General features: G+C 44.6%; 1 protein-coding gene across 2 annotated transcripts in view; it reads right to left on the reverse strand.

The window, feature by feature from the left end:
• URB1 (URB1 ribosome biogenesis homolog) overlaps positions 1-14,363 on the reverse strand; it is a 141,183-nt gene that overhangs the window by 80,825 nt on the left and 45,995 nt on the right. For both annotated transcript variants that reach the window (XM_040338871.1, XM_040338872.1), the window contains exons 12-16: positions 9,214-9,358; positions 6,247-6,363; positions 3,783-3,895; positions 3,549-3,662; positions 1,595-1,711 (exon numbers count right to left, since the gene is read on the reverse strand). In XM_040338871.1, the coding sequence (XP_040194805.1) occupies positions 1,595-1,711; positions 3,549-3,662; positions 3,783-3,895; positions 6,247-6,363; positions 9,214-9,358 (606 nt within the window). The remainder of the gene's footprint in view (positions 1-1,594; positions 1,712-3,548; positions 3,663-3,782; positions 3,896-6,246; positions 6,364-9,213; positions 9,359-14,363) is intronic.

A 14,363-nucleotide genomic window follows, 5' to 3' on the forward strand; every position in this document is an offset into this window, starting at 1 on the left:
AACACTGAACACAGTGGCCGGATTCAGAAAGAAGATACGACGGCGTATCTCCTGATACGTCGTCGTATCTCTGAGTCCGGCCCTCGTATCTATGCGCCTGATTCATAGAATCAGGTTCCGCATAGATCTCCCTAAGATCCGACAGGTGTAAGTGACTTACACCGTCGGATCTTAGGCTGCAATCTCACGCTGGCCGCTAGGTGGCGCTTCCATTTGTATACGCGAGGAATATGCAAATGAGGAGTTACGCCGATTCAGAAACGAATGAGCGCCCCGTCGCTTTTTTTTACGTCGTTTGCGTTCGGCTTTTTCCGGCGTATAGTTACCCCTGCTATATGCGGCGTATCCTATGTTAAGTATGGCCGTCGTTCCGGGTCAAATTTTTTACGTCGTTTGCGTAAGTCGTTCGCGAATACGGATGGACGTAATTTATGTTCACGTTGAAACCAATGACGTGCTAGCGACGTCATTTGGAGCAATGCACGCTGGGAAATTTAGCGGACGGCGCATGCACAGTTCGTTCGGCGCGGGGACGCGCCTGATTTAAATGTTACACACCCCCTAGCTGCGGAATTTGAATTTCGCCGGGGGATTTACGATACGCCGCCACAACTTTAGAGGCAAGTGCTTTCTGAATAAAGCACTTGCCTCAAAAACTTGCGGCGGCGTAACGTAAATCAGATAGGTCAGCGGATCTTTAGATCCGCGTAACCTATCTGAATCTGGCCCAGTGTCTGCTGGGAAACAGAGTCCGAGGATGAGAAGAACGGGACCAGGAGGAGACCGCAACTTTTAAACAATGAATGGACGCCCGCAGCCTGTCAAAAACTTCAGATACACTGACTCGTGCACAGGGAGGCTGCAATGGGCACAGTGGCAATGGGCACAGTGAGGCGTGCAAATGGACATTGTTGACCCTCTTTTCCGCTTACAGTGGCTGCTGCATTTCCTCCCTAGGCTTATACTTGAGTCAATAAGTTTTCACAGTTTTTTGGGGGGAAATTAGGTACCCCGGATTATACTCAAGTATATATGGTATATTATTTAGTCTGTTAGAACGTTAGAGTCCACAAACTATGGTATAGATAGATCTGAAAATTGATCAGTCCTGATGTACTGACACCCCATCTAATTTCTTGAGGCCTGAAAATGACAGGACAGTAAAAATATCCCCCAAATGACCTTTTTGGAAAGTAGACAGTCTGAGGTATTTAGTAAGAGGCATGGCGCGTTTTTTTGAAATTGTCACTTTTTTGGGAAAATTAAGGAATTTTTCTTTTTTTTAAATACTGTCACCAGTACATTGTCGTCATATAACTGGCGTGGCAGTGACCAGGGACACAGAATGGTGTCTGTCATTTTAGGAAAATGCGGACAGAAAGCAATTAGGCATGGAGATCTCCTGGTGGCAATGAATAGAAGACATGATTATCTGAAACATTCAGCTCTTAATATTAGAGAGAATGCAGAAGAAAAAAAACAAATCTCTAGTTGAGAGCTCTGACCACTGCCATTCCCTGTGGCTGCATTAAAACAGAACATGCATTGAATTATGACCTTACATACTGTACCGGATATGGTAAACAGCTGTTACCTGTTCCAAAAACTGGATCACCAGTTCTTTTGAGTTCTCCTCCACTTTATCCAGACACCTCAGCCACAGCTCCAGCTCCTGCCAAGTGTATTCAAACACACCGCTGTCTCGAAGGATCTGCAGAAGTAAAAAATACATAAAAATACTGTGATCAAGGACTTGTAATAAAACAATAACGAAAGACTTTATATATTGACTACTACTACTATAATACACTGTGCAGTCCTGGGAATAACCATACACAGCCTAAGAGCAGACCTAAACCTCCCCTTGTAGGCCACTGAAGCTGGCAATCCGTGTGACAGGGATGCAAAACTGTCCTTTCAGGCCAAATAGGTTATAGCTTAAAGCGGGAGTTCACCCAATTATATTTTTTTTTTTCTCTTTTCCCCTTAGATGGATGCTCGTTTTGTCTTGGGGAATCGGCTAGTTGTTTTAAAATATGATCCGTACTTACCGTTTTCGAGATGCATCTTCGCTGTCGCTTCCGGGTATGGGTCTTCGGGAGCGGGCGTTCCTTCTTGATTGACAGTCTTCCGAGAGGCTTCCGACGGTCGCATCCATCGCGTCACTAGTAGCCGAAAGAAGCCGAACGTCGGTGCGGCTCTATACTGCGCCTGCGCACCGACGTTCGGCTTCTTTCGGAAAATCGTGACGCGATTGATGCGACCGTCGGAAGCCTCTCGGAAGACTGTCAATCAAAATAGAAACGCCCAGTCCCGCAGCCCATACCCGGAAGCGGCGGAGAAGATGCATCTCGGAAACGGTAAGTACAGCTCATATTTTAAAACAACTAGCCGATTCCCCTAGACAAAACGAGCATCCATATAAGGGGAAAAAGGGTCATGTGCGGGTGAACCTCCGCTTTAACCCAATTTATCTTTACAGGCTTTACTTAGAAGGCTTTACCGACCCGACTACGAATCGCTGTGATAGGTTCACCTAAAGCTTTGTTTAAGCTGTGGACACATTTACCTTTCCAAGCACTAAATAAGCTTTAAAGCCCTCACTGACCACTGTAGCTGCAAGCACTACAAAGCAACTTATCCTCAAAGTGTGCAGTAGAATCCCCCAAAATCTTTTCAGGAGTGGCTCAACTCCCCTTGCTCTCCCTTTTAGCAGCTGTGTCTGGGCTTGTTTTAGAATACCGTATTTATCGGCGTATACCGCGCACTTTTTTGCCCTGAAAACCCTGGCCTCGTCGGGTCCGGCGTCTGTCTGCGGCTTCGGGTGACCTCTTCGTCGGGTCCGGCGTCCTTCTGCGGCGTCCTCCTCGCTCGTTTCCCGCGCCGAGTTTGAATACTGCGCCGACATATACCGAGCGCAGTACACTCGTGTATAGTCGGGCAGTCTCGGCTCCTCCCGCGCTCACGTCCTGGACGTAGAGGACGTGAGCGCGACACTAGCCGAGCCTGCCCGAGTGTACTGCGCTCGGTATATGCCGGCGCAGTATTTAAACTCGGCGCGGGAAAGCGGGAAACGAGCGAGAAGGACGCCGGACCCGACGAAGAGGTCACCTGAAGCCGCAGACAGACGCCGGACCCGACGAGGCCACAGATGGACGCCACGCAAGACACCAAAACTGTAAGTACAAAATACTTTTTTCCACAGGAATTCCGGGCCAACTTTAGGGGTGCGCGCTATATGCGGGAGCGCGCTATACCCCAATAAATACGGTATCTAACATCTTAAAGCGGAGTTCCACCCAGAAAAGGAAATTCTGCTGATTCCGTTCCTCCCCCCCTCTGGTGTCATATTTGGCAACTTTCAGGGGGAGCAGATACCTGTCTAATACAGGCATTTGTTCGCACTACCGGCAAAAGAGCGCCACAGAATCCACGGCAAACTACGCCATGTCAATGCAGCTATCTCATCGGAGGACTGGTAAACTGCAATGTGACACTTTTGTTCTCAGATTTAGCTTTACTCATAAAAAAAATAAAATAACACTTACCTTAATAATCAAAAGCCCAGTTGAGGTTTTCAGCTGTGTTTTGTGACAACTGGCAAACATTTTCAGAAGCAGATAAAATACAGACTTCTCCCCTCCACCAACATCAGGTGTATCCTGCAAAGGAAATTGCACAGGTTGGCATGCATTCTCTCTTTTTATAGTGGCAACCACATGCATTGTTCAGGCCTCTCTCATAGTTGGGGGGGGGGGGTGAGGGAAATAAAAAAAACAAACCTGGACTTTAAACCAGGTAAACTTGTTGGCGGGCAACTCCAGGGCGACTTGAAGGATCTGATGCTGCAGAACCGGGGGGACCTCTTCACGTAAACCTCTCTCGCTTACAATGCCTGGATTAAAACAAAACATTAAAGTGAACCTATCTAAAGGGCACATATCCTCATTACCAAAACAACAATATAAAGCTCTGAGAAAGGAAAGGTAATATTCCCTTGCCACAGTAAATCTGCTGCTGCCAAACAGCTCATGTCATTTTAAGCATAAGTATGGTTAAATTATATGACCACTGGGGTCCAGAAGGATTAGCATGAAGATAAATAATCAATATATTGAATATTAAGGGGTAAAATGTCTAGTATATCTGGGGAAAGCCAAGCAACTTTGTTGGTGAATGGTGCATCATGGGACCCAGCAGGTCCCACCCACTATAGCAAAAAAAACTACTGAGAATTCCCAGCTCAACTCGCCAGCCAGTCTGCAACCAACCAAATGATCCTGTCTAACAGTTTGCGTAAAAAAACAGGGGTTTAGTTTGCACACATTTGCAAATACATGTGTAAGCTGTAGACCTGCTCCAAGGCACCCCATTATTATCTGCAGTCCTAACTCTTGTAAATTCATGAGAGCCTCCATAGTAGAAGAACATGCATTCTAATGGATAGATAGAGGGCAGGTGCGCCTGGAGGTAGCCCACCCTTCCTTATAGGCACGGGGGTGCACTGGACACCCAGCACCTCTCCCTGAAAACCAGGAAGAAAAAGTTGTGGCCGTATATGATGGATACGGCCACAACATGAGTTGGAGGATATAAGGCAAGTGTTTGCAATGATTTCTGGATTGATAGGGGAGCTATTAACCACTTAAGCCCCGGACCATTTTGCAGCTAAATGCCCAGGCCAGGTTTTGCGATTCGGCAAAACGTCGCTTTAACAGACAATTGCGGTCGTGCGACATGGCTCCCAAACAAAATTGGCGTCCTTTTTTCCCCACAAATAGAGCTTTCTTTTGGTGGTATTTGATCACCTCTGCGGTTTTTATTTTTTGCGCTATAAACAAAAATAGAGCGACAATTTTGAAAAAAATGCAATATTTTTTACTTTTTGCTATAATAAATATCCCCCAAAAACATACATAAAAAAATAAATTTTTCCTCAGTTTAGGCCGATACATATTCTTCTACCTATTTTTGGCAAAAAAAAAAAATCGCAATAAGCGTTTATCGATTGGTTTGCGCAAAATTTATAGCGTTTACAAAATAGGGGATAGTTTTATTGCATTTTTATAAAAAAAATTTTTTTTACTACTATTGGCGGCGATCAGCGATTTTTTCCGTGACTGCGACATTATGGCGGACACTTCGGACAATTGACACATTTTTGGGACCATTGTCATTTTCACAGCAAAAATTGCATTGTTTATTGTGAAAATGACAGTTGCAGTTTGGGAGTTAACCACAGGGGGCGCTGTAGGAGTTAGGGTTCACCTAGTGTGTGTTTACAACTGTAGGGGGGTGTGGCTGTAGGACTGATGTCATTGATCGAGTCTCCCTTATAAAAAGGATCACTCGATCGATACGCCGCCACAGTGAAGCACGGGAAAGCCGTGTTTACATATGGCTCTCCCCATTCTTCAGCTCCGGGGAGTGATCGCGACTGAGCGGCTATAAACGAATAGCCGTGCCGTCGTCCCGGATCGCTCCTCGAGGGAATCCGCCTGCCGCACGCAGCGGGGGGCCCGATCGGACCCCCCCACCCGCTAGAAGGCAGGGACGTATATATACGCCCATCTGCCTGTCTGTGCCATTTTGCAGACGTATATAGTCGTGCGGCGGGCGTTAAGGGGTTAATATGTTTTAGGGACTATCTAATGTGATTAATTTTAGCTTGCAAAACAAAAAAAAACAAATTATGCCCGGAACCCCGCTTTAACCACGTTACTCGCAAGCCGAGGTTCCACTGCAGTAGATTTCCATTTAAGACCCCCAGGTTATCTTAGAGACAACCGAAAAAACTAATACTGTACTTATTACTTGCTTGTATTGTATTTAAAAGTAGTCATCACCCTCCTTTACCAGCAATTTTACATAATGCCTAAATACGCAATATAGCATTCGGATGTTCGATTAGTCACCTAGCACAGAGACAGAAATAGCCTGTGAGAGCCGCAATTAAACCTTTCCATCAACAGGCTTGCAGTTAACCTAGATACAGGAAATGCACTTTTGTTCTGCGGTGAGAATTGACTTGAATCGGGATTTGTGTGAAATTCAATTAACTTCTGGCACTGAAGGCAACTTTTATCCAAAATCACTTTTCCCAGGAATTGATTTTTTTTTATGAAAATAGACACACAGAAAACTGGTTCTCGGAGCCTATTGTGAGGCCAGATGTGACAAAAGTGGTTTATAAGTGGCTGCGAGGGGTCGCGGTGTACCTGCCCACAGCGCCTACCCTTTACTCACCTTTGAGCAGTTTGCTGAAATCGAAATTACTCTGAGACACTACATGAGGCACCACCCTCTGATACAAGCACAGGACTCGGAGGAGGGAAGTCTTCACAAGAGTAGTCTGAACATCATCTAGGCAAAGAAGAAGATTGCAATATAAACAAATGTACATTTAAACTGATATTAAAGGTTCAAATATTTTTTTTTTTTTTTAAATATCATATCATATTTACCTCCACTGTGCAGTTAGTTTTGCACAGAGTGGCACCGAACCTCCTCTTCTGGGGTTCCTCGGCGGCTCTCGCAGCTCCTCCCCACAATAGATAACCCCCTCTGGGAAACTCTCACCCGAGGGGGTTACCTTGCAGTCGCACGCTTGTGTCATACACTTAGCGTCTATGGACGCCGAGTGTATGACTCGGCCCCACGGTGGCCGTGTCATTGGATTTGATTAACAGCAACGGGAGCCAATGGTTGTGCTGCTATACATCTATTCAATCAAAAGCAGAGAAGCCGTGGAGAGAGCAGCGCCGTATCACACCCACAGAATCTCGGGGCTCAGGTAAGTAAAACGGGGGGCGGACACTGCAAGGTGTTTTTCACCTTAATGTATAAGATGCATTAAAGTGGAAAAAAACATGAGGGTTTACAACACCTTTAATCCATCTTCAGGGTAAGATATATCAAACAGCAATACTAGGCAACATGCAAAATAAATCCATGAGGTGCTGATCCTATTCTAAAATCAGACACGTTCACGCAATGCTAGGTCTCTGCTGTAAAAATGCACAAATCCTGATACGTATGCTGTGTAAGTTCGAGCGTCACCAATCAAAATTAAACTTCTGAGCCAGGTTTGGCTTTGGTGGCTGTAGGAAACTTCTTAGTATTGACATTTTATTTTATTAGATAGAGAATATATTATATATATATATATATATATATATATATATATATATATATATATATATATATATATTCAGGCTGTGGGAGTGTAAAGCCTGGTACACACTATTTTTTTTGTGCAACCGAGCGGGCTGAACAACTTCGCTGTACTAACTATGCAATGTTAGAAAAGGGATCTCCCCCACCGAGTTATTGTGTTCTTCTGACAGTGGGCGGCCCCTGAATCACAGTGCCTGCACACATTGCGCAGGAGTGACGTTACGCGATGCGGGAACCGGTGCTGGAATCACGCTGGTTACCGCATCGCACTAGTGTGATCCCAGGTTATAGCCTGGTACACACAGGCAGAATGTCAGGAGACATTTGCCAGTTCAAAATAAAAACACAAAACATTCGACATTCGGCCCGTGTGCATGTCGGTCGGTCTGTCTGACAGAAACCAGCCGATCAACACTCCTGATCAGCATCCTCAACCAATGGCAGAGAGCACCGATCAGAGTGTTCTGGCGCGGGGGGGTAGTCCCCCTGTCAGAACACAACAGCTCAGCAGGGGAGATTCGCTCTACTTACTTTGGATAGTGAGTACAACTGATCCGACTGGAGCTGACAGTAGAGCTGCACGATTAATTGCGGAGAGAATCGCGATCTCGATTCTCCCCGCCCGCGATCTCCCCACGGGATAACCCGCGATTCTTCTGTTTCACGGCCGGTTCCACGTAACCAGTGTGGAACGCAAATGGCGCCGATATCGGAACTGACGTCAGCAGCCTGCGCCGCTGGATGGATGCCTGGGCTTCACTTGCAGATCTGTACAACTGTAGTGTGTATCCATGCGCCACCCAGTGGTTGCCGGGGGTACTGCTTCTGATGTATTAATCTTTCTCACGGTTCTGAACTGTGTGTATCCATGCGCCACCCAATGGTTGCTGGCGGTACTGCTTCTGATGTATAAAAAAAAAAAAAAAAGAGACCAGCGATATGTCTATAATGTTAAAGACCATATAACTCCTATGAAAAAAGCAGAATCAAAGTTTGATTCTGCTTTTTTCATAGGAGTTATATGGTCTTTAACATTATAGACATATCACTGGTCTGTTTTTTATATATTCATATTTTCAGATAAATCACAGGTTTATTTATTTATTTATTTGGGGGGGGGGGGGTTCTGGCATTCAGTTTTTGAGAATCGTGAGAGAATCGTGATCTTTAGTCTAAGCAAAAGACTCAGGATTCTCATTTTGACCAGAATCGTGCAGCTCTAGCCGACAGTCAGCGGGTTGGACGAAAAAACACTCATAGCATGTACCGGGTTTAAAACTCTAACGAAACATAGGTGTGTCGCCCTACTAGCTATGCTGTCTGGCAGAGCAGTATGAAACACAGAAGTGGTTGTGCATACAGCATGTGTATGTGTACTGGAGTTTAGTTTTAAAAATGGGAGAAGGCTTCCAAGTAAAATTAAATTAGAACAACTTCCCATTCCAACTTTTCTTAAAGTGGATGTAAACTCATGCTCATCCTTTCTAAACTACTGCCATAGAGCTGATCTATAAGGATATAGATGTCCCCTGAATGTATCCTCACCTGTCAAATGTCTCCCCTCTGTCTGTTATAAGAACTAAAAAACTGCAGATTCTGTGGGTGGTTCTGTTGTCTTTAGCTCTGTGGGTGGAGTCGTGAGGTCAGTAGACTCCCCGCCCACCTCTACACTCCCCTTACACTAAATTCTGCTATGATCACCAACATCCAGTCAAAATCCAAAAAAGTAACCACATGACTTCAGAAAAGGAGTGGGGGATGGGAATTAAAAAATAATGCCCGTCTCCAGTGCATGAGATATGTAAATAACCTGTCACTCACAGCAAGGGGGGCGGAACGGACTAAGGTTTTTCTCTAGAAGTCAGTTTTATTTCACTGAACAAAAAAATAGGATTGCTCAGAGCTGGATTAACTCTGTGTGGCAAGACTGGGCACAGATGATAGGAAAAAAAATAAAAAATAAAAAATCGGGTTTACATCCACTTTAATACAGGCATTAAACAAGTAATAACACAGGGGAAAAAAATAAAACCTCACCCTCTTTTTCTGTCAGTACTGGAAGGTCCCCTGAGGAATCCAGTGGCTTTTTCTCAGGCGTTTTTCCTACTTCCTCCTTTCCAGCCTCTTCGTGTTTGAGGAGGGACTGCCAGGTTGCCACAACTGTATTGATGTCAGGCAAAAGCTGTTGGGACAAGAAGCCCAATTCAGGTTTGGAACTCATAAGATGTTCTAAAGATGCCTGCAATGAATCTGCTCCTCTCATGGGCAGCAGCAAGTTTCTAGAGGGCTCCAGTACCCCCCAGGTAAGACCTGGGCTAGCCATACACGTGATCCTGCCGCAGCTGCAGGGGAGAGTAGGGAGCGCCGACAACAAAGCCTATGGGTGATGTCACAGCTCCCAGGCATTCCAGCCATTGTTGAATGCTCTCTTCTCTCCCCTGCAGCCACCGCTTGCTGACACAGGGAAGATCATGTGACCAGAGCGGAGCGACCTGAAAATAGGTAAGTATATACAGGTGCATCCCAAAAAAATTGAATATCATCAAAAATGATTTCAGCAATTCAATTCAAAAAGTGAAACTTATTTTATATAGATTCATTTACACACAGAGTGATATATTTCAAGCATTTCTTTCTTTTAATTTTGACGATTATGGCTTACAGCTAGTGAAAACCCAAAATTCAGTATCTCAGAAAATGTGACTATTGTAAAAATGTTCAATATTGTAGGCTCGTGATGTCACATCCTAATCAGCTAATTAACTCAAAACATCTGTAAAAGTTTCCCTGAGTCTTTAACCACCTGAGGCCCGCGCTATAGCCGAATGACGGCTACAGCGCGGACCTGAAAATCCAACTGGACGTCAATTGACGTCCGCCCCTTTTGCCGTTCCGAGCGCGCAGCTGGGAAACTCTGTGTTGGCCGTGTCCCTTGGACACAGCCAATCACAGATCGCGGTGAACGGCCAATCAGAGTGGCGGTTTGCCATGCGATCTGTGCGGCCAATGAGAGATGATCTCAAATGTAAACATATGAGATCATCTCTCATTGCCGGCTCTCACAGAGACAGCGTCCTGTCTCTGGAGAGGAGACCGATCTGTGTCCCTCGTACATAGGGACACAGATCGGTCATACAAAACAAGGGGGTGTCATCCCGTAGGGAAGCCAAGAGGTGGTATCCCTGGGGGCAACTAAGGGGCTACTATGGCAGAGATGGACAATATTATGGGTAAAAAAGTTTAATTAAATATTACAAAATATACAAGATATAAATAAGCTGAGATATCAAAACATCAATACCAATTGAGCTGAAAAGCTCTATTTACAGACCTACAATCAAAAGACGGCCAGTACTGCACCAATAAACGAAGTTCATAGAGGTGCAACAAAGAAACCACATATAGACACTAACAGTAGACAAACATGAAGGACAACAGTTATGGCGATCCGGACACCTATTAGAACACTTCTGCTGAAGATTCTGGCCAAAGTAGACCATGTATAATACCGGGGGTATAAGAGTCTAAGGAATGGACAGCAGAAGTGGCCCTGCAGGGAAATACTAAATTGACCAGGATGATGCTGCACAGTACAGTAAAGGTGCTTGCAAGAAATAATAGTGATAATGCATTAAGTTCTGTCATGCAGTAAGAGACCAAAAAATAGTCAGTGGATCCACTATAATGACAGTTCTGTATCAATTTGACAGCCTGGAAAAAAAAAAAAAAAAAAAAAAGGAGAACAAATACAATTCCTTTGAAGTTCCCTATAGTTCCAAACGAAAAGATTAAGGAAGGAGCTTAAATGGAGGTAATATTTATCGTTCATGTAGTGACATGCTTGATAGCAATAAGAATGGTTCATCAAAAGCAAGACATGTATAACCCCCCCCCCCCCCCCCCCCCCCCGATTTCCTGGTAAGAATACACGATAGGAGAAAATGGAGCGATCTTACCCGTCACTGGATTAGTGGATTCGGGAGAGGGCAGTATGGATGTATTCTCCCACCATCTGCATAGTAGGTATGCTAACGACAGCGTCTGTAAGCTTTCAGATGCGTCTGTGTAGGCAGCGTGTGTGGAAGAAAGAACAGCCGTATATTCGATCGTATCCTCCACTTAACTTCTTCTCCAAGAAATGCCAGGTCCTGATTGTTGGCGGGGGGTATGGGTGCCTTGCATGTAAGCAGATAAATATTGCAGTCGAAGGTGGTAGCCTTTCGCTACAGTCCGCTCGTCGCTCCTTCTTATCTTTAAGTTCGAAAACTCTTTGGTTCCCGCTGCAGTGAGGGCGTTGTTGAAGTGGCGTCCGGCGCCCAGTGACGTCAACGCGTTTCGCAACGTAAGTGCGTAGCTTCGTCTGGACAGAGAGAGAGAGGCGTGCACCGCTCCTTTATGTGCTATCGGCGCACGTCTGTCTCCAATCAATAATGAAAAGGAAAACAAATCGGAGTGTTGGAAAATAGACTCATAGTGCTTAAAATGTGTTACCTGGCCCTATTTCTTAACAAAGCAAAAACCACAATACACGACACAACAGACAACGGACAGGCATGTATGTGAGCTATTACATATTGGACAGCACGGGAAAATTCCCAGAAATGTGTGTCAATATAAAGCTATCAGCACACATGTCTGTCAATGTAGAATGCCAACCTACAGACGTGAGTCTCACTACCTGAAATTGATGGAGAGACACCAATACTAGATAAATCCAAATTAAATGTTCAAAATTGGAGGGGAAGGAGAAAAAGAGGAAATATGAAGCAGTCAAAAAAAAGTTTTATAGATATATGTATCTGTCAAGAAATTTGTGTGTGTATATAGTTTGGCAGAATATTACCCTGAGTCAGGTACATAATGCAATTATAGGAGTGTAGACAGCGAGAAAGGAGGGGAAAAGAGAAGGGCAGGGAGGGAGGGGGGGGGGAAAAAAACCTGAGACAGAAGTTACATGGAGAGGTACCGTTTGAGGATGTAGCTGTCAGTAGACACTTACCAGCGGGACAGGTCAGACTGAAGGGTAACGTCCCCATGCAGTCATACAGATTAAATTAAAATTAAAGTTTAAATATAAAATTCAATTTGAGGGTATAGAGAGGTGTATCAGATTTTTACTGCTCCAGAAAGGGTTGCATGGTAAGTTCAGTGTTCATGCCAAGTGGCACGAGAGATTTGAGAGTATAAATCCACCATTTTTCTTTCTGGAGGAGTATTCTATCGAAGTCACCTCTTCTAGTGGGCAAATGAAGCGCATAAATGCCCTTGACTTTCATACCATCAGGTTTACCCTGATGGTAGTCTAAAAAGTGTTGTGCCACCTTATCTCTCGCAGGTGCTCTCCTATTCTGACCCTAAGCTGTCTTTTTGTTTTGCCTATATACTTCTGGCAAAAACAGGTGATCATATTAATGACCCGCTCAGACGAGCAATTAATGAGGTCCCTGATCTCGTACTCTTTGGTACCAGTGGCATCCATAAAGGTACGTGTTCTGTCCACAAAGGGGCAGACTTTACATCTAGTGCATGGAAACATTCCCAGGCTACGAGGGTACTCAGACAGCCATGATTTGTTGGGCTGTCTGATGTATTCTGAGTGAACCAACAGGTCCCCCAAGTTTTTGGCTCTACGGGCCACCATTTTGGGCCCCTCACCTACAATAGCAGCCAGGTTTTTGTTGCTGGTGAGTATGTCCCAATGTATTTCCTGACCTGGTCCCATAGGTGGTTATTAGCCTCACTGGGCCATATTCACCGTTTTTCACACAGATCGGTCACCTCCCCCAGTCACCCCCCTCCACCTACAGTTAGAACACTATACAGGGAACATATTTAACCCCTTCCTCACCCCCTAGTGTTAACCCCTTCAATGCCAGTCACATTTATACAGTAATTAGTGCATATTTATAGCACTGATCGCAGTATAAATGTGAATGGCGCCAAAAATGTGTCCGATGTGTCCGCCATAATGTCGCCGTCCCAATAAAAATCGCAGATCAACGCCATTACTATTAAAAAAAAAATAATAATAAAAAAAAAAAACAATTCTGTCCCCTATTTTGTAGGCGCTATAACTTTTGCGCAAACCAGTCGCTTATTGCGATTTTTTTTACCAAAAAAATTTTTTTTTTTTAATTGGGCTATTTATTGTAGCAACAAGTAAAAAATATTGTATTTTTTTCCAAAATTGTCGCTCTTTTTTGTTTATAGCGCAAAAAATAAAAACCGCACAGGCGATCAAATACCACCAAAAGAAAGCTTCTACTTGTGGGGAAAAAAGGACGTCAATTTTGTTTGGGAGCCACGTCGCACGACCGCGCAATTGTCAGTTAAAGCGACGCAGTGCCGGAAGCTGAAATTTCACCTGGGCAGGAGGGGGGTATATGTGCCCAGTAAGCAAGTGGTTAAATGGTCTCAGTCTGGTTCAGTAGGAATCACAATCATGATGGAAGACTGCCGACTTGACAGTTGTCCAGAAGACAGTCACTGACACCCTCCAAAAGGCGGGTAAGTAACAAAAGGTCATTGCTAAAGAAGCTGGCTGGTCACAGAGTGCTGTACCCAAAGCATATTAATGAAAGGTTGAGTGGAAGGAAAAAGTGTGGTAGAAAAAGGTGCACGAGCAACAGTGATAACCGCAGCCTTAAGAGAATTGTGAAGCACAGGCCATTCAAGAATTTGGGGGGAGATTCACAAGGAGTGGACTACGGCTGGTGTCAGCGCTTCAAAAAGACAACACAACTTCAAAAAGACAACACAACTTCAAAAAGACAACACCACACCCAGACGTATCCAGGACATGGGCTACAACTGTTGCATTCCTTGTATGAGGCCACTCCTGAACCAGAGACATCAGACGTGTCTTACTTGGGCTAAAAAAATAATAAAAAAATAAAAAGAAGAACTGGACTGCTCAGTGGTTCAAATTCTTCTTTTGGTGAAAGTAAGTTTTGCATTTTATTTGGAAATCAAGGTCCCAGAGTCTGGAGAGGCACAGAATCCAAGTTGCATGAGGGCCAAAGTGAAGTTTCAACAGTCAGTGATGATTTGGGGAGCCAGGTCATCTACTGGTGTTGGTCCACTGTGTTTTCTCAAGTCCATAGTCATAGCAGCCATCTACCAGGACATTCTAGGGCACCAGCTTTATGGAGATGCCGATTTCATTTTCCAGCAGGACTTGGCACCTG

Source organism: Rana temporaria, chromosome 2 (genome assembly GCF_905171775.1).
Source record: "Rana temporaria chromosome 2, aRanTem1.1, whole genome shotgun sequence".
NCBI classification, from domain to species: Eukaryota; Metazoa; Chordata; class Amphibia; order Anura; family Ranidae; genus Rana; species Rana temporaria.